Below are 27415 nucleotides of genomic sequence, written 5' to 3' on the forward strand. Positions count from 1 at the left end.
TGTTGCAAAGCAAGGCATCCTAGTTTTTCTTAATCACCTTTTGAATCCTGCTACCGGACTTTGAATTCTGACACCTTCTGTAGGCCATGAGCTTTATAATGCAGGATACTGTACTAAATTATATTTATTGGGTTGGTTTCAGAAGCTGGTCTCCTGACATTTGCTAGAGCTTAGTTGGTGGTAAAGTGAGCCATTGTTAAACTGTTGGCAACAGTGAATAGAGAGTATCCCCCAGATCACCAACAGAAACAAAAAGGAGTAGATTTCGGTAATCTGCTTCTAGTCTGACCTCAAGTAGCTATTCTACCTCCACCCCTTCGAAAGCCCATGCCTCGCATTCCGCATTCTTCAAGTTCACCATAAAAGTGGCCCGCCACTCTCATCTCTCCAAGCAACCATCCTACCTGAATTCGTACCACACACCTTCAAACAACCTACCTGGCATCCTGTATCTGCCAAAAACAGTCCATACCAGCTGTCTGCCTGCACTCTCGCCCACCAAAGTATCCATGGAAGCAGTCTTGCCACACCACTGCCACTCCCAAAACCCCATAACCTGTCCTGTTACTCTCACATCTGCCAAAAAACTCAAACAAGAGGATGTGCCGCACTTCTATCCCCTCACAAACTACTAAGACTTGTGTCATGAATACAGCAAAGAGTACTATCTCCCTTACAGGGGATCTATGTATGTATGCATTGGTACCTTTATGTAGCACACAACTAACTAGGAAGCACCGGAGCGCTATACATTCCATGGGGGAATTGGAGACAATCTAGAAGATTGGGCACATTAAGGCCCATATTTATACTTTTTGACGCAAAACTGCGCCAACGCAGTTTTGCGTCAAAAAAATTAGCGCCGGCTAACGCCATTCTGAAGCGCCATGCGGGCGCCGTATTTATTGAATGACGTTAGCCGGCGTTAGCCGCCGGCGCCGTCTGGTGTGCGTTAAAAAAAACGACGTACACCAGGCAGCGCCGGCGTAGGGGGAGATAGAGCTTGGGCGTCAAGAAATGGGGCAAGTCAGGTTGAGGCAATTTTTTCGCCTCAACCCGATTTGCGCCATTTTTTTTCACTCCCAACCCCCATAGACATGACTCCTGTCTTAGCAAAGACAGGAGTCATGCCCCCTTGCCCAATGGCCATGCCCAGGGGACTTCTGTCCCCTGGGCATGGTCATTGGGCATAGTGGCATGTAGGGGGGCACAAATTAGGCCCCCCTATGCCACAAAAAAAAAAAAAAAATAACACTTACCTGAACTTACCTTAATGTCCCTGGGATGGGTCCCTCCAGCCTTGGGTGTCCTCCTGGGGTGGGCATGGGTGACAGGGGTGTCCCTGGGGGCATGGGGGGGGCACCTCTGGGCTCCTTCAGAGCCCACAGGTCCCTTAACGCCTGCCTTTTGCAGGCGCTAAAAAACGGCGCAAAAGTGGCCGTACGTCATTTTTTTTGACCCGCCCACTCCCGGGCGTGATTTTTGCCCGGGAGTATAAATCCCACGCACATGCCTCGGAGTCGATTTTTTAGACGGGAACGCTTACCTTGCATATAATTAACGCAAAGTAGGTGTCCACGCCAAAAAATGACGCTAACTCCATGGACTTTGGCGCTAGACGCGTCTAACGCCAAAGTATAAATATGGAGTTAGTTTTGCGTCAAAATTGCGTAAAAAAAAACTACGCAATTTCGGCGCAAACGGAGTATAAATATGCCCCTAAGTGAGGATTACACAATAAAATTCTTACATTTCATTTCACTATTTTAGGAACAGGAAGATTAAGTGATTTGCCCATAATCACACAATGTGGAAATAAGCACTGCGGGTGGGATTTGAGCATAAATCCTGGAATCCAAAATGGACAGTTCTGGCCTCTAGACCTCTTGCCCTGTGCTGCTTGTATATCCTTTGAGCTCCAGCATGTACACTTTATCTGTCTCTCATAGAGTACAAATGCTCCACAGCAGGATGCTGTGTGCTCGTACACCAAAAAAGGGGGTAATCGGAGAAGACCCAGGAGCCTATACAGCAGCCTCCGCGATGGAGGGATGCTCTCACATGAGTTAAAGGATACCAAAAGGTCAAGGATGTCAATAGATAACCTAGGCAGTAGCCATGCACCATTCTTATTTTTTTTATTTTGTAAAGGCAGAGTTGTGGTCTGCTGCTGAACAAATACACCCCATGAAGGAGAAAGCACGCAAAGGAGCAATCAAGGCTGGTAACCTGAGCAGGAGCTACACTGTTGCATCGCTACTTATTGGAGGGCTGATAGGAATCGTCCATGTTTTGTAGGATGTTTATTTCTGATTGTACATTGTGTTTTAATCAGTTGGAGCTGAGTTCTGGAGCTGAGCTGTTTGTGACTGAGGCGATTTAAAGGCTGGATTATTCAAATCTAAGAAATATGATCCTCCGTTCCACATCTTCAAAAGGACAAAGGAGTTCTTCACTCGCTACTAGAATAATTTGCGTTGTCAGCGTAAGATCTCCTAACCCTGATTGCGGCAGTTCATATCTCTATGAGTTTTCATATCTCCATGCGCTAACATGCGCTGTCAAGAAAAAAAGCACTAATCAAAAAGTGTTCTTCATCTGCAAAGACTGACATTTCACTAGCAGACAACGTTAGTTCTGCTTGAAATGCTTTCCCCAGTACGTAACTGTTTCATTGACCTCCATTGAGTCATACGCTAAGCAGCTCAGCAGCATTGCTCCTTCTAGCAGAGGGCTCCGCTATTGCAAGTGATCCCCGCAGTACCTTTCAATTGCATTTGGCCAGTTTTTAACTGTTGCGCATAACGCATATGCGTCTCTTGTGAGTCGACCATGTGATTTCAGCAAACTAATGAAACCAGTGTTCGGTGTACTTTGAAACTAGACCGATAACTTCACAACCCCGCAGGTTAGCGGCCCCAGCGGTCAATGAAGGTGCACATCTAGCATGAAACCGAACTATACTGCAAACCTTAATCAACTGGTTAACGATTGTTTCATTATTATGAGACAAAACATTTGCTAAGTCTCACTCGGTTCACCATGGCTTCCTGGTTGTTATGGAAATTGTTTAACACACCTCAATAAACAATTCTATTTCATTCTGCAAAGCATTTTGAAGAACAAGATGAAACATGTTTTAAAAAAAATCTTAAACCATAAGGAGATACGCAGCCTAGACCAGTAAGTTACATTTTCATCAACTTGTGGTGCAGAATGTGTTGAATTAGGTGAACAAACCATTAAGTAGTCGAAATGGAAAAAGGTATTTGAGTACTACACAAAGGTTGTGGGTTCAAATCTTCCTTCAGAAAGAAAGCCTTCTCTGCTAATCCACTATTTGAGGAGTGATGGGCAAGAAATGTGCATAAATATAGTAAAATTAGAAGAGGAGGGGAAAGATTTACTAATTGAATTTGAGATTTACATAAAAAGGTTGGATTTTTACTACAACACCACACCACTCCTCACCACAGTGTTAGAGATATATATCTTTGAAGTAAGGGAATAAAGTTATAGGGAGGACATGGAAGAATGCATCATTGCCCCAAGGAGGTTGTCAGTTTCCTGTAAGTTTGGTTCCACTGTGGATGAATGTATGAATACTTGCTCAAGTGCTGCCTAGACAGGAGATTTAGTTAAACAATGACCCCCAAGCTCTATGAAGTGATCACCTTTACCAGGCACATCGAGCACTCAGTTGCTTGTTCACAACAACAGGAAAAACGAACAAATCCTTGGTTAACAAGATCTCCACGTAACACGTAGAAACCAAGGGCAACCTTTTATCTGTAAAGGAAAGTTCAAGGACAGTTCTTATTGGTGTGGTAAGACTCAGCATATGGCTTCCTACAACAATGTCCTGCTATTTGAGTTGTTTGTAAACTGCAAATGCGAGTGAGGCAACACCCTAACCTGTCAAAATGTTGGAGGATTGTATAACAATTACAATTGATGGAGAAAGGAAAAATACCTATAGGATGTCCTGCCAATTGATGAATTGCAACTCAAAGCTCTGACAGACTCTGGAGTATAGTTGGCCTTCATTTCAGTTGAAGCCTTTGACAAAGAATTCCAAGGGAAGATAAAGCTGGAAGCACCAATGTACAACCTGGTGGTTATGGTGGGAAACCAGTTGAACTAAGGGGGTAATTCCGTGCTGAGGAAAACAGATCTAGAGTCAATCTATATGTTCTAGTGAAGGAGACCAGTGTGTTTGAGTTGATTTCATCAAAATGATCCTAGTATTTTGTCGGATCCTAATGGCAGTCACCGCTTTACTAAGAGAGGACTATATCAAAGAAATCTACAGAATCTGTGGTACAGAATGTGAATGTAATTGAATCCAACGCAGAGCCAAAGTTTGTCACTGAGTTCCCTGATGTATCACAGACAAATGTGGGCATTTGAATGGATATGAACATCAAATAAAAGAGGACATTCTCATCCAGTAGTCAACAAAAGTGAGAAGCATACCTCTTGCAATGGGAGAGGTTATAGAGGAGGAATTGGAGACATTGTGTTCCAAGGAAATAATTGAGACTTTTGAGAGTGCTAAATGAGTAGCCCTAGCTGTGGTAACTTGCAAGCAGTCTGGTGAGATTCAGTTGTGCATAGATTTGAGAACGCTCAACAAGTTTGTGATTGTGGACCAATACCTACGTTCAAACATTTCCAAGATTATCAGAATGTTGCGTGCAGCTCAAGTTTTTTTTAACGCTAAATTTTACTGTTGCATATCATCAGGTCAGATTACATCCTGGTTCTATAGACCTCAACATGTTTGTTAGTCCATTTGGCACCTACAGGTTTGCAAAAATGCCTTTTGGTCTTGTGTCAGCTGCATTTCTGTTTTTTCTAGAATGATGCATGTGATTTTCAGAAGGATAAAATGGGTAAGGTTTTCCCAAGATGAGATTTTAGTTTTTGGAGAGACCTGAGAGAAGCACCATAACAAAGCCAGGGACTTTCTTAAAAAAATTAAAAACATGGTTTGACCCTTAAGCTCAGCAAGTGCTAGTTTGCACAGTGTGAAATAGAGTATCTGGGGCATTGCATCTTGAGTAAGGGGATCAGTCCAAAAAACCGATTTGGTCTCAAGTATATTGAATTTTTTTAGAAGTCCATCTAAAAAAGAGGAACTAATGTCATTTTTGGAACTGTCGGAGTTCCATGCCAAGTTCATATCAAATTTAGCGTGATGTTAAACTACATTGTTGATGCTGCATGAATGGCTAATCCTTCCTTAGCTCTACCATTCTCGAATTGGCTCAAACCTAGTTGATGAAATTCAAGATATTCAATCAAGGGAAGGGGGAACTCACGCTACATGTCCTGAAGCCTGCGAATGTCAAAGGTTTGCCAGAAGTTTGTTGCATTATTGTCACTCTTCATGTGTGCTGGGCCACAGACGTTCCATGAACAAATCTTTAAATTTGTAAACAGCTTTAGAAGGGTCAAATTTGTTTTGGCTAGAGCTATAGCAAGCCAAATCCAGTTAATTTCATGTTTCATTATATCTTTGACTTTACAGTCTTCCAAAAACTGAATTAAGGCAAATGTTTAGGTTGAGATTTTTTTATAGCTGTTATTTTCCAACCCAGGTACACATTTTAATATCGTGATGTTGATCAAATGTTGCTGAATTTCTTGTGTTTCCAAAAAGGGTAATCTATGCTCAGGGGCAGATGCAGGCCACAAAATGTCTGGTTACTGGGGGCTTAGTTCTTCTATAATGTTTATTCCCCAATTACAAAAATCTGTTTGATAATACTTGGATTGTTGTTTCACACGAATCCCACATTACCAGGATTGCTTTGTTCTCTTCTTTTTCATTTGAGGCTGGAATCCTACAGCAGTTAAAATGGCCTCTGTGAGATGTGATAATACCTTAATAGAAATAGAGTTTTAGAAAACAGCCCCTGTCTAGTACATCAAAAGGCCCTTTAGAATTATACAAAAGGTAAAATGTAAAATTTATAGTGCTCATTTGTCGTTGAACCTGATTAACCAGAATGTTTATACAATGAGCTGGATCAAAAGTGGAACTTAGAGTTTCAGTTTGCAGTATAGGTCACCGAGAACTAACTTGAGAGTTTGATGTGTATACTTGTAACATGATTATAATTTGCCTTATTAAAGATGCCTTACTTTGATCAGGTATGATCAGATAAACTGTAAACCCTGGATGCTTTTACCTGAGACTTTATTGTCCCTATTCTAAGATTACACTGCGAGGACGCTATTTTTTCATTCAGCAATTACTTGGGTTCCTTTTCGACTTCTAATGTACTCCCATGAGGAAAGACCACTTATTAATCGCCTCTTTGATGACAGTTGGATTGTATCAGCCCACTTTTCTTTAAGGCTTTGACAGAGCTTTGGTATTTTCTTAGTGTCTTTAAGATTATCCATGATTTCCTTGATGTCTTTGAGATTATCCAAAAAAACCTTGTGACCGTGCCCAGAGCCCGTCCCCCTGGTCCACACTTCTCCGTCCCCCCAAGCGCCACTACTCCTCCACAGAACTCATTGCTCTCAACAAAGGCCAGCACCCCGCCTGCGCCCAGGCCAACCCCAAACACACACACAGACCTTTCACATGCCACTCATGCCATTTCTCCTGCACTCACACCAACACCAGCAACACCAACAAGCATCGCAACTACACCAAACCCTGCAATCACCTCAGCTGCATCCTCCTTAACACCCGCTCCGTCCACAAGCACGGCATCGAGCTTTGGGACCTGCTCATCACAAACTCTCCTGACATCGCCTTCCTCAGTGAAACATAGATGAACTCCTCATCAGAACCCATAGCCATCCCAGAAGGTTACAAAATCACCCGTAGAGACCGCACCAACAAACCAGGAGGAGGCATTGCCATAATTCACAAAAACTCCATCAAAATTTCGACCAACACCAATGACACCCTAAACAACGCAGAACACCTACACTTTCAAGTACACATCAATGCCAACACCACCCTTAGAGGAACCCTCATCTAAAGACCACCAGGACCCCACCCCCCATTCTGTGACACCATTACCGATACCATCAGCTCCCACGCCCTCACCTCCACAGACTACATACTCCTTGGTGACCTCAACTTTCACCTGGAAAGCACCCATGATTGCAACTTCACGGCCCTGCTGGATAACCTCATGAACCTCAGCATCAAGCAACTGGACACCTCACCCACCCACTCAGTGGGACAAACACTAGACGCCATCTGCACCTTCAGCAGCCACATCACCTTCACTCACACCACCGAACTCCACTGGACTGACCACCACTGTGTCCACTTCTCCTTCATGAAACCCACCACCCACCACCAACAACACACTACACCCTACCGCAAGTGGAACAAGATCTCCAAAGAACACCTGATCTCCAACCTCGCACAAGGGCCACCTCCCATCACCAACGACCCCAACACCGCCGCCCTCAACCTCACACAATGGCTAGAAACTTGCGCAGACTCCCTCGCCCATTTAAAAACAAACAACAACACCCGCACCATCAAGACCGCCCCCTGGTTCACCACAGATCTTGAGTCTTGCAAACGAGAATGCCGAAAAATTGAGAATGTCTGGTGCCAAGAACCCTCAATGAGCAACTTCTCCGCCCTCAAAACAGCCATGCGCAAACACCACCAACTCATCCAGACCACCAAACGGTCCTTCTACAAAGAACGCATAGACAACAACACACACAACAGCAAGGAACTCTTTGCCATCATCAAAGAACTCACCAAACCCAAATCCTGCACCATCGACCCTCCACACTCCCAAAACCTCTGCAACTCCCTTTCCAACTACTTCCACCGCAAAATCGCAGACATACACAACAGCTTCACATCATCAGCACCCACCATCACCACCACCGATACAACCAACACCACAACACCCTGCCGCACCAACCTACTGAACATCTGGACCCCCACCAACGACTAAGAAATTGGCAAAACCATGAACTCCTTCCACTCAGGCTCCCCAACAGACCCTTGCCCCCACCACATTTTCAACAACGCCAGCCAAATCATCGCTCCCCAGCTCCGGGCCGTCATCAACAGTTCCTTCGACACCACAACCTTCCCAGATATTTGGAAGCACACCGAAGTCAACGCTCTTCTCAAAAAACCCAGAGCAGACCCTGAAGACCTCACAAACTACCGACCCATTTCTCTTCTCCCCTTCCCCGCAAAGGTCGTTGAGAAGACAGTAAACATACAACTGTCTCACTTCCTAGAAGAGAACAATTTACTTGAAGTCTCCCAGCCTGGATTCCGCAAGAACCACAGCACTGAGACGCACTCATCGCCTGCACAGATGACATCAGGACCAGAGTGGACAAGGGCGAGTCCGTCGCCCTCATCCTCATAGACCTCTCTGCAGCTTTTGACATTGTATGCCACCAAATCCTCTGCACACGCCTTTTCGATGCCGGAATTCGCCACAAAACCCTTGACTGGCTCACCTCCTTCCTCTCCGAAAGAACCCAAAGAGTTCGCCTCCCTCCTTTCTGGTCTACAGCCACCAAGATCATCTGTGGGGTCCCCCAAGGATCCTCCCTCAAGCCCCACCCTCTTCAACATCTACATGGCTCCTCTCGCCAACATCCTCCACCCCCACGGCATCACCATCATTTCATATGCTGACGACACCCAGCTCATCATCTCCCTCACTAGGAACCCAGCCACCGCCAAGAATAACCTGCACGCCGGACTCCTCGACATCGCCAAATGGATGACAGCAAGCCACCTCAAATTGAACTCAGACAAAACAGAGATCATCTTCGGCCCCAACAAGACAGCATGGAATGACTCCTGGTGGCCCACCACCCCCAACACCCATGCACGCAACCTTGGCATCATACTGGACTCGTCTCTCTCCATGACCCAGCAAACCAACGCCATATCATCCTCCTGCTTCAACACCCTTCGCATGCTATGCAAGACTTTCAAATGGATCCCTTTAGAAACAAGAAAAACAGTCACCCACGCCCTGTTAAACAGCAGACTGGACTACGGCAACGCCCTCTACGCAGGGACCACAGCCAAGCTTCAAAGAAAACTCCAGCGAATCCAGAATGCAGCCGCACGTCTCATCCTCAACCTCCCTTGCCACAAACACATATCCACCCACCTCAAATCCCTACACTGGCTGCCCATCAACAGAAGGATAATTTTCAAAATCCTTGTCCACGCTCACAAAGCCCTCCACGACACTGGACCGGCCTACCTCAATGAACGAGTCAACTTCCACATACCAACTCGGCAGCTCCAATCCGCCGACCTAGCCCTCGCTACAGTCGCCTGCATCCAACACACCACCTCCGGCGGCAGATCCTTCTCCCACCTCGCCGCCAAGACCTGGAACTCCCTCCCCACCAACCTACGCAAGACCTAGGACCTCCTAACCGTCAGAAAGCACCTAAAAACATGGCTTTTCGGGCAGTAACCGCCCCCCCAGCACCTTGAGACCCTACCGGGTGAGTAGTGCGCTTAAGAAATTATTTGATTGATTGATTAATTCTTTGGACTGTTTGTTGGGGTTATTAATGCTTTTTCAAATGTCGCTCCTCTTTTGCTGTAAATTTGAACATGGAAATAGTTTATTCTATGTGTTTTTAGCAGATGATTTAGGTAGGATACCCCATATTTGTATGAGAGGACTCTCATCTTTTTCCGATGGGTTGTTCACTGGAAAAGAATGGAGTTTAAGCTCGCTCGTCCACTGGTTTGGGAATTCAAGTATCTGGTGGAAATTTTACTTGTAACATTTTGTCGACGTTGCCACTATGATGAGTACTAAGCAATTTTACTTTTGTACCAAAGCATCATCTAGGGCCATATGTACGAACACTTTTTCCCATAGACACAGAATGGGCTACATCTGGCCCCTAGTACCTTAGGGAGAGTTTCCACTTTGTTTATAAAGGGGGAAACCGCTACAAGTCTTTAAAATGACTTATGTTTCAGTTTTTGCCCAGTGAATCACTTCATTTAAACGTTTAACCTTGATGTAAATTCCGGCTATAAAAATGTCAGAAGTGTATTATAGATCTGGTTGCACTTCACGTCTATCTGACTGTAAGTTTAAACATTTGACAGTAGTGTTAAGTGACATAAAAAGAATGTCATAGTGATGAGATAGGTTTCTGACCAAAGGCTTCTACGGGGTTCAGGCTGGTTACCTTGGCTGTAAAGTGTCAGGTTGCACTTTAATTGGCGAGTATGATTGGTTGTTTTATTAGAATCCACTATGTCCCCTAAATCTCATTTCAACATTGACTGATCCTGTACAGCCATTAGTAGAAAGGCGTCTGTTATTTCTGGCTTTTATGCGATTACACCACTAACACGATCTTCCTCACAAGAACAGGACCAATAAAGAATGTGGTGTGTATTACTTCCATTCAGGTATTCAGCCTTGTTTAGATTCAACACAATTTGTCGCTTGTCTGGGCATCACTTGATTTCTGATTGTGCTCTTTTTAGTAATCATGTTCAATGTGGGGTTTTCCTATCTCTTGCAAGGGTTCGAGATCTTTGTAAATATGTAAAAAGTGATGCTAAAGCTGAAGGGTCTAATGACTCAGGTATTTTGGCCTTGGTACATCTTTTCTTTTAATATTTTGACAGTGGGGCCAACGCTGTTCGTAAGTACCCAGACCTCGTGTTTGTGGAGAGCCAAGTTATTCTATAGAACTATTTGAGAGTCAGCTATGTTGTAATTTGTACGAATAATTTTTGAATAATTGTGTTATTTAATGGACACTACTGTTGACCTTTGAATTATCTTCCCTGTGTCAGTTGGGGGCTGCATTTTTGTTGTATTTTAAGCTCTGTGGATAGACTTATGAACTTGTAAATGTTTAATGAGTGACTTGAGTCTCCTCACATGCCAAATACAATGGTGCCTACATTTGAAACTGTTTTATTCAATTTAATCCCATGGATCTGGCTGCAAACAGTTGTTGGAATCACACAGCTGTATGAAGTGGCATTTTTAGTGGTAAATCAAAATTGTATTCAGGATATTAAGGTAGCCAGTACCTGGCTGTTGAAAAGTTAGTGTCAACATCAAAGTTCCGCTTAACCCTCTAATACCTCAGCCGCTAGAAGATGAGAAAGGAAATAGTTGCAGTCTCCCGCAACTTACTGATGGGGGTTCCTTAGTAGATGAATCTGTTTGCTATCTGCCCCAGACTGGCCCCCACACCTCTACTAGATGCCCGGTGTGTAAGGGAATACTGTCAGAAGCACAAGGCGCCGAAGCAACTGCTCTATTGGTGGCGAGGCAACCTCTGCGGGCTGGGAACCCAACCTCAAGCCGTACCGGTGCTGCCTTCGGTAGGATAGGCCCTTCTGCGTGAGTTGTGCTTGCTGACTGGGCGAAACCATTTCCTCCACACTGGCTAACTGGCTGAGAGGGGCTGGTGTTGAGAGTAACTAAGTACAAAATAGTCAGACATGGGGAGCGCAAGAAAAAAAAACAGTTTTAAAGGGCATGAGTGCTATCATCCGATTTGGCAGCGTATGGAGGCTAGCCTGAGTCCTCGAGGTCTGCCTCCAAACTTCTGGACCTCTGAGTGGGGCGTCGGCATCTCAGGGTGTCCTTGAGCACTGTAGAATGTTGGAACCTCAGAGTATTTTACGCCAAATACATTTGGCGCACATAGAGCAATTGTGCAATGAACGATTGTGCATTTTGCATCCTGGAAACCTGCTAGCGAGTGTGTTGGAGTCTGCTGGATACAGGAGATTTGGTCTGGCCTGGGAGAGCATAGCCTTTGCCTTGATGTTTAATTCAGGAACTCTGGCTTGGGCCATACAAGCATGTAACAGGGGAAAATTGGATTACCACTTCCTACTTTGAGGATGGTCAGTATGTTTTGTGCTACCCTCACTTATTCCTGGGCACTTGGCCACATCATGCTCACTCTCTGCATTGCAATAGATATTACCCACAACCTGCCATTATCAGTATTAAAAGATGAAAGTATACAGGACCCAGCCAACAGGAAAAGTCAAACTACCCCCCTACCACTTTAAGGGCGGTCAAAATGTCTCGCGCTAACCTTACAGATTCCATGGTGCATGGTCCCACCCTGCGGACCCTTCACATTGTGTAGATATGACCACAATCTGCATTTATCAGCATTAAATGCAATGTGCTTTGTGTGAGCTCCTGCACCACACAGAGCCAGACAGCAATACAGTTAAGTACAATGAAAACATTCTCTGCAAGCATCACATGAAGACTGAGAAAAGTAATTCACATGCCTGCAAGTTATGATGTAAACCCCAAAATACCTCCTGTCACACTGACAGCCATCTGAGAAACAGTCTTGCAGCACAAGCGTCTCTCAGAGGACAGGTCAAAGACTCCTTTTTTGTTAATTCCAAGACAAAAGCATTCAGAGGGACTTCTGGGGTCGGGCAAAGTCGTTTATCTGGGAGTAGCAGAGGCCTTTGCACGTTAGACACTTCTGCCTGGCTTAAAATGCGGGCATATTTATAAACTGCACTAACGGAGCCACTGAAGCTCAGACTATCTTGCAGGTTTTAATACTGGTGACATCATTGGTCTCTTCTTCAGTGACATTGTGTTGCAGGTTTTTTCTGATGTCTTTTGAGAGTAGTGAATGAGTGCACTGTTGTGTGAGGGAAAATGTCAGTTTTCCACACGATTAATGCATTTTGTAAATCATCTTCAGAATGGTTTAGTTTGTTTTCAAGTGCAATCTTCTACTTACTCATTAGCATACCTGCCTATTTTCGCATGAAATATTAGCAGTAGGGTATGTGTCCTGTGTGTGTGTGGTTAAGTGTCACGTCAGAGTATGTTGTGCAGTTATTGACTGAGTTTTGTGATGACATCTTTGTGGTCAGAGGGACTAACTGTGAATTTGCATAGGTTGTATTGGGGCGTCACTGCTGTACATCACTTTGGGTGAATGCTGAATTCCGTGTCGTCATGAATGAGAGGAAAGGAGTAATGTTAGTTTCTTTGTATTGACGGCAGTTTGTTTTGTTGTGGGCGTGTAACAATGATATTAGGGTCGGGTGTTTGGCTTTGCATGGGTGGCAGGTATCAGGTACACTATACCTTGCCTGTTTCTTAAGTTCTCTGGCACTGCAACATAATCGTCATGTTATTTTTCAGTATGACCGGCAGGGATGAATGGGCCCTGTGGTAGTGCTAGTTGCAGGGTGAGCCTTTTCAGCTCGCATTTTAGGGATCCTGCACCCATGCTGTGGATGTTGTGTGGTGTTTGTGTGGCAGGCAGCGTTGTAGCCTGTGGAGGTGTTGCTGCAAGGCAAGCACGCCTCTGCAATTTGCAGAACGGATACATTATAGTCGTATAGTTAGGTTGTGCTGGTTTAGTCTAGTGGTTTGTTGGTGCACATTTCTGATATGGGTGGTTGATGTGTGTAGATGGGAACAGTGGGAACTGGTTGTTAAGATTTCCTGTGAGTGGATTTTGTAACTAGACAAATGACTGGTGGTAATTAAATGTTGTAAAAATGGACTGTTCCAGAGTGTTTGCACAGGTTATGTGAGTGACCGTTCTGTGCAGAATTAGATACATGGTATATGAGTCTGCTGTGTATGTGATGTTGTGTTATTGTGTCAGTAAAAAATAGTTCATACCCTTTGTTGTTGCCAACGTTTGTGATATAAGAGTCGAGCTTGTATTGTATTTGGCATCAGTTTTTGTATTCAAATGAGGCAGCAATCCCAGCTCATTTGTAAATTAATATTTGAACCCGAATCCCGTTCAGATTTATTAGTCATGGAGATGTCTTTCACATTTCCTGTAGGACGTCAAATGTTGTACGCTGTCATGGGTAATGCTTTCCTTTTTTTCCTCAGGATGGCACCCTATTGACGCCCTGGCAGGAGCGGCTGCTGGTATTTCCAGAAGCGGTGAGTCCTAAACCAATGACTTCTAGTTGATGTGGCAGTGAGTTAGGCCATGCACTAAGCAAATGCATTAGGCAGCGCCTTCACCACAAAGATGGACACTGAGTACTTCGGATTTTGGTCACAGACAGATTGGCAACCTTTCATCTGACCATTTGAGCCACAGGCCCCTAATATTTGGCCATGGCTAACTAAGTGCATGCATTGTCTTCTATAAGAGCGGGCATCTTGGACATTCATGTGGTGAATCTGGGCTCCATTTTAGTCTTGTGGACAATATATAACACTTCTCCTTGTAGGCTGCGGTCTTCTAAAGATTTAATCACTCATGCAGACCACCTCATTTCCTAAACACCACACCACCTTCTACAGACCACACTTTATATTATAAACTGTACTTCTTCCCTCCTGTTCCCACTCATTTTGATGACCAGATCACTCCCTAATGGTGGCACCTTTTACTATGGACAACGTCCCTTTTTAGTACACCGCACCCCTTCCAACAAAACACACATTTCCTATAGAATACATTTTAGTATGGTTTGTTTGTGTCTTGTCCTTACAGCAGAGATAAGCAGTCCAGATACTCAGATAGGACGATTTGTGGCAGACGGTGCCTCCAATTTTGTTGTTTCTTTGGCAACCAGAGCTCTTCACTGTGTGGCAGAGTACCTATGCCTTTTGCTACCACCCAAGTTTCTTCTTCAAGCTTGAGTCACCTATGACATAAACTACACTGCCAAAAAATAACCCACTATTCAACTTATTCTGAAGTGTTTTTCATTTATTTATACAGTACTACATGAGTGAGAATGTGGGTAAATAGGGTCACCACATATTACTCAACAGGATAACACAAAGGATGTGCTAGCTCATCTGATCTCCTCTCCCTGTTTACACAAATATGAATATTGGTCTTCTGTTGATAAAACGGGAGGCTCTTGTGCATCTGAGAGAGGCGTCTAACAGGTTTTATTGGGTGTGGAAGCACTTCAGTGCAGGACCCCCATGTACAATAGTTCATCTTCTCAGTGGAATTTTTACACAGTATTTTTAGGCATCCTTTTCAACACTACTGATAGCTTTCATGTTCATTGGCCTATTTTTTATTCTTACTACATTGTCCCACACTTACAGGAGAGCGATATCTTCATAACTCAACACCTGGGCCCTGATTAAGGACTGGGTGTATTTTGGAGGCAGTGGTGAATTATTTGTTGGCAGGCATAATGCCTTATAGAGCATTCCTAAGTACCCAGAGTCATCTAACAAGACATTTATCACTTCCTCTGCAAACAGAAGGATTTTCTATTACTGTCCGACTGTAAATCAGGTGCATAGTAACATGTGCCCTGACTTCGCTTGTTTTGGTCATCACTCTAAACTGTTGCATCAGAGGTGAGGTGGTAAGCTTGAAAGTGTCTGACATACTTGAGGCATGACTCCAGACAGCTGGCATCGTGAATGAATCCAAGTATAGCATAACCACAAGGATGACGTCCTTGAGTAATATAAAGCGTTCAAGAGAGTGGTAATAATTCCTCATTTTTTATGTAATTTATTTGTGGACCAGAGTGACAACATTTTAGCGCCATCGTCCTTCTCTGCACCTTGCCCAGCAGGGTTTGGTTGAACTGCTCCATGCGGAGTTCACTCAAAAGGTCATAAGGTGTCTTCTTCTGTTTGGCCTTATATTAAACACAATACTTCACTCAAGATTACCTTGGAAATTATGGTGGAATTTTGGCCCTTGGTGGGTTATGCTTTGGCAAAGTGGAAAAGGTGAAATGCCCCCACCAAATCATTTTTGCTGCCGCTTGCCTCTGTTTCAAGATCTAGGAAATCACTGCACAGTATATGCAGCAGATGAGAACTATACGGGTGGTGGAACCAGCCAAAGATTGCCAGTCACTTCAGCTCGTCCTTTTTACATGTGTAAAGACGCTTTTCCCCCTTTGAATAAAGAGAGGTATCAAATGCATGTGCTGCAGCTTATTTTATTAGCCCAAGCTTGTTTATGTGATGTCCTCAATCTGAGTGCCTCAAAGGTGACTTGTTCTTGGGTAACCAGCAGACTTACTGGCTGTCATCAACATGCATAGTGACATACACTTGGTGAGCAAAAGGCAACACTGGCGCAGCCATTGTCTTTTATGAGCAGTATAATGCAATATGCACAAAATTAAGGACTCTTTGTATTAGACTGGCCTATGGTTATGTTCCTAGAACAGGGTTGTCCAACCTTTTCTGTAACAATAGCTACTTCTGGTCAATGAAAAGCATCTTGAGCTACTCACATTATAAGCGTTTATTAGTGACTGCATAAGATTACATTAGTGGTCACCAAATTCAAGTTTACTAGCAGTAAGCACCTCAGTACATCAGACAGGATTGCCAGTAGTATAAGTAATAGGTCTGTCCAACGTCACAATATTTATCAATCAAATGTCAGGTTTAAATATGTTTTGAAAATTGAGCATTTTTCTCGAAACATCAGCTATTGAGTTAAAATATGCACATTTTCATCTCAAATACAAACTGTAAATTTTTGTTTACACATATTAATTCAGTAAAGTTGAAGTATCTAATTTAGTAAGCTGGGCTGCACACAGGAGAGCTACCCATAGATAGGAGCAGAGCTAACAGTAGCTCACTAACTACTCGGAGAAGCCGGTCCTAGTAGTTTATCTCCAGCCTAAGGATTTCCATACATTCTCCAACAGATTCTACAACTACCAACTGCTCAGGACTTAGCGCAAAGGACCAACAGATAGTGTCTCTAATCCAATTCAGCCAACATCTCTCCAGAACCTGAAAATCAGCAGACTTTGAAGGCTGAGTGTGCAATACTACTTCCAAAGCATAGCAAGAAGTTCAGCACAGCTTTCACCCAGCACACACCTTATAGACACCCTCTGTGCATAATGCAGGGCAGTAGATGGAAATATCTGACATTTGTTAGTCTTGCCTCTTTGGTCATTTCCTAGTCACTCCTAATTAGCAGTGGAACAGAGGCACTGTCTTCATCCCCTAGATGATGGGACTAAGAGCCGCTCTGGGAGAAAACAGGTCCCACCAATCATATGAAATTTTGTTGGCCAAACCTATTTCCCAGTAGTACAATGTGTGCTGGGCAGGCTAGTTCTCTGGAGCAACTCCAAGGTAACATTGACAAAATACCAAAAATTAATATGTAACAAAATCAAAAGTTGCCAGACATTGAGCAGCCCATTTTTCTTCAAAGTTTTCTCTTCTCTAAACCATAATTTGCCAACCTATGTAGTACTTATGTCTTGTTGAGTCCAATTGTCAACCCATTGTATTGAAGCCTGAACTGAATTGGTGGGTATAACAGCAAAACTGACAAGATACTGTAGTTAATTCATGGTTGTTAGATGAGATCCTCTGCACAGGGCCACCGCTCGAATGGGTTATTCTGCAGTACAGTTGCCAGAACAATGTAAAACCTGTTACTTGATGCTGCTCTGATAGAGCTAACATTTTTCCAGCGACAGCACTTTCATTTCACTTCCTGTTCCTGCCAAAAACTGTGATGCTGACCAGGCAATCGATAGTCCAGATCTCGATGTCTTTGACGGACAATAAAAGTAACTTGCGAAATGCCTATGGACTACACAATGCCCTGTAACATTTGTTAAAGTAATAGAACACAAGTAGGTGTGTAAAGGTGGGTTTTTCTTGGTGATGCCTTCTGAACATTTGTTAGTATACATTAGGAGAGCCAGAACAGAGAACGATTGTCTCCCCTTAAACAGTACAGTGTATCACCAACCTAGAACGAATAGCACTGGTTTTGGAGATTGCAGATGTGAGTGTGTAGTTGTCAATCCATTTGCATTTGCATCTTATTAATACCTAGCAATGGATTCTTGAATTATATCTTCATTAGTTTGGTCTCCTGGATGCCTACAGGCGCGTTCACAACAACCGGAGCAAGATGTCTGGTCTGGACTCGCTGCTCACTGAGAATTTCCTCACCTCTCTCTCACTTATTGAAGTTGCACTGTGTTAACTCACTGGGCTTCTCGCAGCGGTACTGTCAGACGGGGCAACACAAATCTGTATGACACCTTCGGGCATCTTAATGGGACGCTAGAGTAGTTGTTGAAGTATTGGGCCTGAACAGTAGCCCCAGTCCTTTTGCCAAGTAAATCACGAGGTAGCCGGTCTTAGGTGGTTCCATCAGACATAGCTGTAGATGAACTGGAAGAAAAAGCATTCTGTAGTTTGAGCAACTCTTCTAGTACAGTGGGGCCTTCCCTAGCTGTCTGGGCTGTAGTCCTTTTTAGGATTTCAAGCTTCCACTCGCAGCATTCAGAAAGTCCAGGATGCGGCAGTGAGACTACTGTACCGGCTGCCAAAGCATATTTCGGTCTCCAAACTTTTGCATGAGCTCCACTGGCTCCCAGTCCCAAAGTATATCCAACTTAAAGCATTATCTTATGTTCTAAAAGTTAGAGCTCGTACAGGACTTCAGTACGGACAGGGGCTGGTGTGTGCGATCCTATCAGCCCACCCACAAGTTAAGATCCCTGCATCAGGCTTTGTGCTTTGTTCCCATGTTCCACTTAGCTCGCACAGGGGGACGATCTTTTGCTATCCTGGGCCCTAAACTTTGGAAATCTCTCCCAGTGGCTCTCAGAAACTGTACTTCTCTTTTCGAATTCCCCAAAGGCTTGAAGACGTGGCTGTTTTAAATTGGCTATATCTAGCCGAGCGCTGGGAAACCCTATTTGAATAGCTGCACACGTTACAAGTTGTATAAATAAATAAGTAAGGTGAAACAGGGGAGTCAAGGTTGTGGCATACAGCAGGCCGGTCACTCCTAGCAGAAGTATGTTAAATCTGGCAGTGTGTATTCCGATGAAGCAGGGAATATGCATGTCTGGGAACCAGCAGTAAGAACATCACTTCTTTGCTCTCACTTGAGGTACACAAGTCCTCATGATTATTAGGCATAGAAGGATGGTCTCGGTGCCCACTGCCCAGGGTTTCTTACTTGCAGTTTTCTGATTTATTAGGAGCAGAGTGGACCAGCAGTTCTGCGTTACTCCACTCCTCTGCTGTGAAGAGCACAGCTCCTGCTGAAATGCATTTAGTGCTTTCGTGTTGTTGGTTCAGTTGTTGCAGTCATTGTTTGAGGCTCCAAACTCTGGAGTGCCAGTTGAATCTTCATTATTTGAGAGCAGAACCCTGGTATGGGCAGGGCTTAATTTGTGCTTGTTGTTTCCGGTGCTGAGCACCGCACTTATGTTTCTACCTCAAGCATTTACTGCAAGCAAAAGACACATATGGGAAAGACGGAAGAAGAGAAAAACGAAAAAGCGTCACAAAGGGAGAAAGCAGAAACCATTAGGAGTGAGATGAAGGGGCAGGGAGTGGCTTTAAATGGATTGAAGAGGCCCCAGATGGCTTCAAGATTACGCTGCCTCAATATTCCGTGTTCACACATTTAATTGCAGCAGCCGGGAGGAGGGCTTTGGGTACCTGAATGTTTTTATTTACAAATTAAGCACTGGGTGTGGGCAGTTATTCTTGGTAACATTTTCAAAACCTCTTATTTCTCAAAGGAGTTTGATGAATATAGATATAATCCATACACTTGCTTGCTTTACCAGGAAATGTTGAGGTGTCTGACCTATCAGGCTTTTCTTTTACTTTAGCAGCGGCCTAGTCTGACACCTGCACGTTCTTGTTCAGGGTGACCTATACCTTTTTTCTATATTGTGTTCCACTCTTGTCCGTTTGTGTTGTGTTGTAGTCAAGGTACTTCTCTTCCCGTCTGCATCCTCTCGAAGCTCGTTCCAGCATTGAGAGCGTGTCTCGAATAGCAGCGCTGTTTTTCCCCTGCGGGTGTGTTTCTGTTTTTCTGTATATGTCACATTCCATTTAAGACCTTGACCATCAGGCATACAGAAAAACATCATGTGTCATGCACCCTGTAAGGATGCATCAGCTACGTAATATGTGGTGAACTTGTCACCACTAAGTAAAGTGACTTCAGTCGATGTTGAAGCCAGAAAAAGACATGGGATATGAGAGGGCAGTACCAGCCTGTCTGACCTAGTCTTCTGGTACTTGGTTGGTTATTAGTTACCAGGCAGTATTCTTGGTGGGTATTTTCATTTATCTATGTATCCTGTGGCATTGGGCACTACTGAACCGAAAAAGAGTAGCCAAGACTCCATATGTAGTCTTGACGCTCCATTGGTGATTTTGTCAAGCAGTCAAAGGTCCTTACTGTAGTAGGTAATAGGTAATAGTATGTTACTGTGACCTAGTAACTCCAAACATCACAGTCCAGTGTTCAGTCATTGCAATTTATTTTAAAAGTAAATTGAGTATCTTTGCAATCAAAAAAGATAAGGCAGTTAAAAACATGAAAAGAAGGAGCCCGAAGGTCTCAGGACCTTCAGCGACTGAGACCTGCCACAATAGGTGTTTCTAAGGCATAGAGATTAGTGTGGAGAGATAAATAACCAATGAGTCACATTATACTGTTAGGGATCAGTATAACTTTATGGGCCAGTGCACAGGAAGGCTCCCCAGCTTCTAGATCCTCTTGTGTCCTCGGAATCAAGAATGTAATGCCGTGCAAAGAGTAAGAGGAGCGGGAAAGTAACTATGACACCTTTTGCCCGGTTTAGATGATGGCTCAATACAGTGTCAAGTTAGCTCAACTTGTTTCGCCAGAGGTGCCATACCCACTCAAAACATACCCTCAGATCGATTCCTCAATTAAGGTTGTGCCGCCTCTTGGTGTGAAAAGGTGTGCTGAGAGGAAACAAAATGGATTATCATCGCAGTCAAGCCTCCTGACTCATGTCAGTGGGTGGATGGGCATCCAGCCCAGTTCGCGCTGTTAGTTTACTATAGCTCTTGATCTAAGTTTCCAATTCACTATGATAAGCGATGCACAGATTTGCATCTCACAGTTGTCATCATAAAGGTTAAAAAAACCAGGGACCTGTTTAACTGGGCGTGGTCAATATTTCACAGTTTCAGTGACAACCACAGGAACTGGGTTATGCAGAAAAAACAGAAAGGGAGCACCCTGCCTCACACTGCAGCATGCAGTCAGCCCCAATGCATCATGGTAAATGCAGTACAAGTTTGTTTGATATCCATAAAGTGAACTGTAGTTTTTCACCTTAGTAAGTGCAGCAAGTGCTGTAAATCTCTGGACAAGTGTTTCTGATTTCAGCCCTTCATCAGCAGAGAGCAGCTTTGTCTGTGGGGTTGCTGGAAATGCTGCCAAAAACCCTCTCAGGTTTATGTACCACTCACTGGCATGCAGGTGCTCAACCAGTTCATCCACTGAGGTGCCTTCGGACCATAGCTTAGCGTCATGGAGAGGCCAAATCTTTGATCTACTGCAACATGGAAACAGTACCTCATAGAAAGATGGTTCAAATGCTCCTGAGATAAGCTCAGTTACGGATTATGCATGGGGTTAAAGGAGAAACACGTCTGTTTATCTATGATCTGAAAACAACAGATATAGGTATGCCGTAAAGTCAAAGGGAACTCAGTTAATACCAAGAGTCATAGCAGAGTCTTGAAGTATTGTGTACTTCAGACCTTACGGTATCAGCACAGCCGGCCCTCTGGCAGGAGTGTGCTAATGAGCTGGTCACTAGAAACGCAACAGAGCTCTGCTTCTGGCAAAGCTTCTCTTCATCTGAGTGTCTGAGTTTTCTGTGAGGCCACAGCTCAGTCCAGATGTGTACCACCTTGGAATTTAACCACACCAGGCTACCAAAAAAAGGAATATATTCAGACGACATGTCCTGTTCCAAGGCTGTCCACACTGGTGGCAGGGAGAGTCAGGAGTAGATGTGCATCCCAGCCCAGACATCTAAAAAGCTTACAGAGGAATTCCTGATGAACCACCCAGGGCCGATTGCTGGTTTTGTTTGTCTAAATGTAGATTCTGTCTCAACCCCAAATAAATGAAGGTCTCAACAGGGTGTCTATGGAGCAAACCCCAGGGATAGCAACTGGGCATGAATGGTGGGAAACCACATCTTGTGAAGATGTACCTGCTGACACTCTCACACAAAGCATGCCATGTTTCAGTCTTGGACTTGCACTGTGCATCATTTTCACCTAGGATGTTAGGCAGATTGGTTCAGAAGAAGTCACATGATAATTCTAATCCTGACCACAGTGCCCTGTTGGATTCCATGCTCACTGTACTCCATAACAAACATGTGACACGCAACCTGTAAAACACTATGAGGGGGGTCGAAGCAATTGAACTGAAAAGACTGTCCTGCAAAGAGCCACTGAAGGTAGTCCATTGCACTGGTGCTTATCTGGGGCCAAAACCGTAGATAGGTATTCAGGGATGTGTTTGAGGAAAACAACACAGCTCGCAGACTATAAACTAATGCCACCAGCCGTTACTCTTATGGACAGGTGAAGAGGGGTGTGTCCTCCCCATCTATGGGTCTACCCCTTGTCCGGCAGGGTCGGGAATGCTGCTCGATATAACAGACATGTGAAGCACACTCATCGGTGTTCGAAGGATGCAGTCCTTTTGAGGAAAACTTAATGGATGGAACAGATGTATTATGATGATGAGAATAATAATGATCATTTATTAGACCAGCAGTTCTTGAGCATACGTTTAGTACATGCACCAGATTGTGATTACAATTCTAAAATACAAATATTTATTGCTTTTATTACTAGATCATACGTTTGCCTTCTTACATGTTAACATAAATAAAAGTGTCGATGCTTCTCACAAGTGTACTTCGGAGCTTGAGACTTCTCTTTAGCCTCATCATTTAGAACCCATACATCACATCTTGCTTAATACCAACTTCACTTGACCCAACAGACAAAGCCAGCCCGGTATCAAATGTTCAGTATTGTGCATCACCCTGAGTCGACATGGATACATATTGCTATCTTTTAAGTATTATTGGGTCCCCTAGCTGTTACTCTAAGCCACTCACCGAAAATTTCAGCAATTCCAGTCCTATCAGTCGGTCCCTTTATCTAGGAAAGATTATTCAGCAGGTTTAGTCAATGCACAGAACCATGTACCAGACAATTTATTGTCTGATAAATTACATCTTTGTAGAAAGGTTGTGTGCCGTATAACTGACATGGAATTAAATTTCACCTATAAACCTTGCATTCCACGTTACCCCCAGAGCAAATGTCTTCTGATGATCGTCAGATCAGTTCTCATTCTGTATTCGTTCTTACTAATCTTACTTTTAAAATATGTCTGGCACTCTGTAAAAATTTTACCACAGGTACTGTTTTCGAGCTTTCAGATCCAGGTTAGCAACCTCCTAGTACCTGAATACTGTTCTGATGTAATTCATTGCTCTATTATAATGGCCTGGGTCACAGCAACTTGTGGGCAGTCCTAAGAAAAGCTTCAATCATTTTCTGTCCATGTATTCGGATAGACAATTTCCCCCAGAGACCGCCTCTTGAGAACCCACTGTTAGAAATGTGGTCTCTAGTTGGCAATCGGTTTGCACCCTGTCCAAGTAGGGACCCTTACTCTAGTCAGGATAAGGGAGATACCCGTTCAGATAACCCCTGCTCACCCCCTTGGTAGCTTGGCAGGAGCAGTCAGGTTCGGCACAGAAGCAATGTGTAAAGCATTTGCACATAACGCAAACGTAATAAATGAAAACACTATAAAAGCACACCACAACAGTTTTAGAAAAATAGCCAATATTTACATGTATAAAACAAGACCAAATACGATAAAACTCCAACATACAATAATAAAATAAAGAATTCTGCAAGATTTACTCAAAAATACAGTCTGTGAAGTTGAGCTGAAGGTCCACCTGGGGCTATCATGGCGTCATGATCAACAAAACGAACCACTCAGGCCAGCTACGGTGTCGGGAAGACCCGCAAACAGTACCTTTGGAATTGCAGGGCATCGTGATCCTCGCGGTGAGCTCCGGAGAGAGGCGTTGCTGGTGTCGCAGTGTCTGTTCCGGAGTCGGTGCGGGAGTCGTCGGGCCCTTGAAGTCACTTGCGTTGCAGATCGAACTCCGGGCTGAAGAAGTCAGGAGCTATGGCATTGGGGCTGTGGTGCAAAGTGGGACAATGCGACATGCGGTGTCTACAGGTCACGGTGCAGGAAGCAGCTCGATGACAGCGTCCAGTGGCATCAGTGAGACCAGGCCTGCGGTGTGAAGCAGGGCAGTGCGATGTGTGTTATCACCAGGTCACGGTGCAGGCAGTGGCATCGTCATTGCTGAAGTGCTGTCATCGGTAGGCCCAAGCCAGCAGTGCGGGACGGTGCTTCGTGACCCTCATGAGCGGTGTCCCCATGCCACAGTGCAGGCAGGGATGCCTGGTGATGACACTGGAGTCGATGGTGCTGGCGTCAGTGGCTGGAGCTGCGGTGCGGGACGGTACTTCGTGTTCCTCACAAGTGGTGGCCACGGTGCAGGCAGTTGCGACATTTCCCGGATTGCGGCTGTCGGGTAGGTCCCAGGCGATAGACGATTCACAAAAATTGAGTGACGTCAAGCCAGTGGCTCACACATTCCCAAGGAACCTGATCTCCTAGTGAGGAGGGTTGTTCATCGACTCAGGTTTCCATTATTGTAGCATGTGATGTAAGTTGCTTTCTGTCCTCTATATTCCATGGAGGACTCATATTGTAGCTTAGGAATTTTTGATTTTGGTCCTGATGTAGTGACAGTTGATCCGGATGGACTTTTTTTAGGCGCGAAACATATTGACCTGATATTATAGTCCAGCAAAGCAATACAGCAAGGAAACAGTACTCCTCCTCCAGCTCCTCAGCTCTTCTCCTGAGCAGAGGTTCCTCTTGATTCCAGAAAGATTCTAAAAGTCTGGGGTTTTGGGTCTTCTTCTTATACCCCTTTCTGTCTTTGAAGTTGTCAAACATCAAAGCAAAGTCTGAAGTGTTTGCAAGATTCTTCCTTGTCCAGGCCAGGCCCCTGACTCACCAAGGGGTTGGAGACTGCATTGTGTGAGGGCAGGTACAGTCCTTTCAGGTGTAAGTGACCACTCCTCCCTCCACTCTAGCTCAGATGGCTCATCAAGATATGCAGGCTACACCCCAGTACCCTCTGTGTCACCTTGTAGAGGAGAGGTGTGAACAACCCAACTGTCAAACTGACCGGGACGGGGAATCCACAAACAGGCAGAGTCACAGAATGATTTAAGCAAGAAAATGCCTACTTTCTAAAAGTAGCATTTTCAAACTCACAATCTAAAAAACAACTTCACTAAAAATGTATTTTTAAATTGTGAGTTCAGAGACCCCAAACTCCATATTTCTTTGTGATCTCAAAGTAAATCTGCGCTTTAAAGTTATTTAAAGACAGCCCCCAAGTTAACCTGTGAGGGAGATAGGCCTTGTAGCAGTGAAACTCAAATTTGGCAATATTTCACTATTAGGACATGTAAAACACACCAGTACATGTCCTACCTTTTAAATACACTGCACCCTGCCCATGGGTCTACCTAGGGCCTACCTTATGGGTACCTTACATGTACCAAAAGGGAAGGTTTGGGCCTGGCAAGTCGGTACACTTGCCAGGTCGAATTGGTAGTTTAAAACTGCACACACAGAGACTGCAGTGGCAGGTCTGAGCCATGTTTACAGGGCTACTTATGTGGATGGCACAATCAGTGCTGCAGGCCCGCTAGTAGCATTTGATTTACAGGCCCTGGGCACCTCTGGTGCACTAGGGACTTACCAGTAAATCAAATATGCCAATTATGGATAAACCAATCAACAGTGTGATTTACCTAGGAAGCACTTGCACTTTAGCACTAATCAGCAATGGTAAAGTATGCAGAGACAATAAACCAGCAAAATCAAAGTCCAGTAAACCATAAAACCAGGAGGTCAGAAGACAAAAAGACAGAGGAGGCACGGCAAAAAGCTGCCAGGGCTAACACCCACATAATGCTGATATGCCTTCAACAATTGGCCTAACATGCTATCCAAATATTGAGTTGCCATAACATCGATCTCATTTCATGAATGTTTTATTCAGAGCAATTTTGTAATTAGAAGTATCTGTATACTTTGTTTTTCCCAAATACCAAGACTTGGATTTTTGCAGCATTTACTTTGAACTTATTTTTTATACAAAACACCTTGAGTTGTTTTGGCTGTTTCCGAAGAACCACTTTGATATAGTCCAACACAACCAAATCCTCTTTACGCACCAGTGCAGCAGTCCACCTTTCTTCTACTGTGGGGGAGATTTTTTTTGTTGCTTCCACTTGGGCTGTAGGCAGGTCTTCTGTATATACCATAAACAATGTTGTGGCCAGAATGCATCCCTTCTTCAGTCCGTTCTTTGCAGGAACGTGGTCTGTCACCATTCCGCTAATTATCATAATGGAAGAATTTTATAATGTCCAATAAGGCCAAGGGAATGACTATGCCACTGCGTTTAGCATCTTTCTAGCCGCTTTATCAAAAGAGAGGTATAATTCGACGAAGAACAGGTGACATTCTGTGCTTATCGGCGTTAGGGCCACATGCCACAAGGTTAGGGTGACCAGACGTCCCGGATTTCCCTGGACAGTCCCGGTTTTTAGAGGACTGTCCCGGTGTCCCGATGCTTCTCTTAAACTTAAACAAATGTCCCGGTTTTTTGGACAAAGGTCAAATTATTACATAATTGTCCCGGTTTTTCGGACAAAGGTCAGATTATCTAGGGAAGCATAAATTAAAGGTATGCTCTCCTTTAAGAGACACCTACAAAGTATGAAATAATTAAGTAATGTATCTGTTACTGTCAGGCAACACAGTCCCCTGTCTGCTCCCAGCAGCGAGATGGAGTGGGGGGCAGAGAGAGGTGGGTAGGGGCGGGTTGGGGGTACAGGGTGGAAGGTCAAGACATAGCTAATTTTATATGTATAATCTTGTACATGTATGTGTGTATATATGTGTGTATGTGTGTGTGTATGTATATATATATATATGTATGTAAACACGCACGTATAGGCACACATTCACAAACCTACGCAAAAAATGGGACAGGCCAGATATAAAAGTGAGTGTAAAGTCGTTAGTCCTTCTTTTATGTCTGACCTGTCCCGGTTTTTGCTCCTCAAAATCTGGTCACCCTACACAATGTGTTCTGGATCTCGCCTGCTCTGGCAGGATAGGAGACCTTTCATAAATCCATGCCCCTTCCCTTTCTGGGCCAACATTGCTAATATTTTTGTAGGTACTAGTAGCAAAATCATATTCCCACACCCTTCCGCAAGTCAGAGATCTGTCTGGTCTGGATTATCTAGATGATAAAGGAATGCACCAGGTGAGTGCACCAGCCTGCAGCTCGACTCCTTTTCAGTGCTTTAATTACTGTCACTGTAATTGATAATTATACTAATTTTGGTAAATCGGTATTTTGTCCGCATAGTACATTCAACTTCTCTTCATTGTTTTCAGCAAGATGGAGCTTGCGTAAATA

The 27415-nt window shown here is 44.1% G+C and overlaps 1 protein-coding gene across 4 annotated transcripts in view; it reads left to right on the top strand.

The window, feature by feature from the left end:
• Positions 1-27415, top strand: part of ANO9 (anoctamin 9) — a 386417-nt gene that overhangs the window by 76894 nt on the left and 282108 nt on the right. For all 4 annotated transcript variants that reach the window (XM_069223191.1, XM_069223192.1, XM_069223193.1 and 1 more), the window contains exon 2: positions 13884-13937. In XM_069223191.1, the coding sequence (XP_069079292.1) occupies positions 13884-13937 (54 nt within the window). The remainder of the gene's footprint in view (positions 1-13883; positions 13938-27415) is intronic.

This window comes from Pleurodeles waltl, chromosome 3_1 (genome assembly GCF_031143425.1).
Source record: "Pleurodeles waltl isolate 20211129_DDA chromosome 3_1, aPleWal1.hap1.20221129, whole genome shotgun sequence".
NCBI lineage: Eukaryota > Metazoa > Chordata > Amphibia > Caudata > Salamandridae > Pleurodeles > Pleurodeles waltl.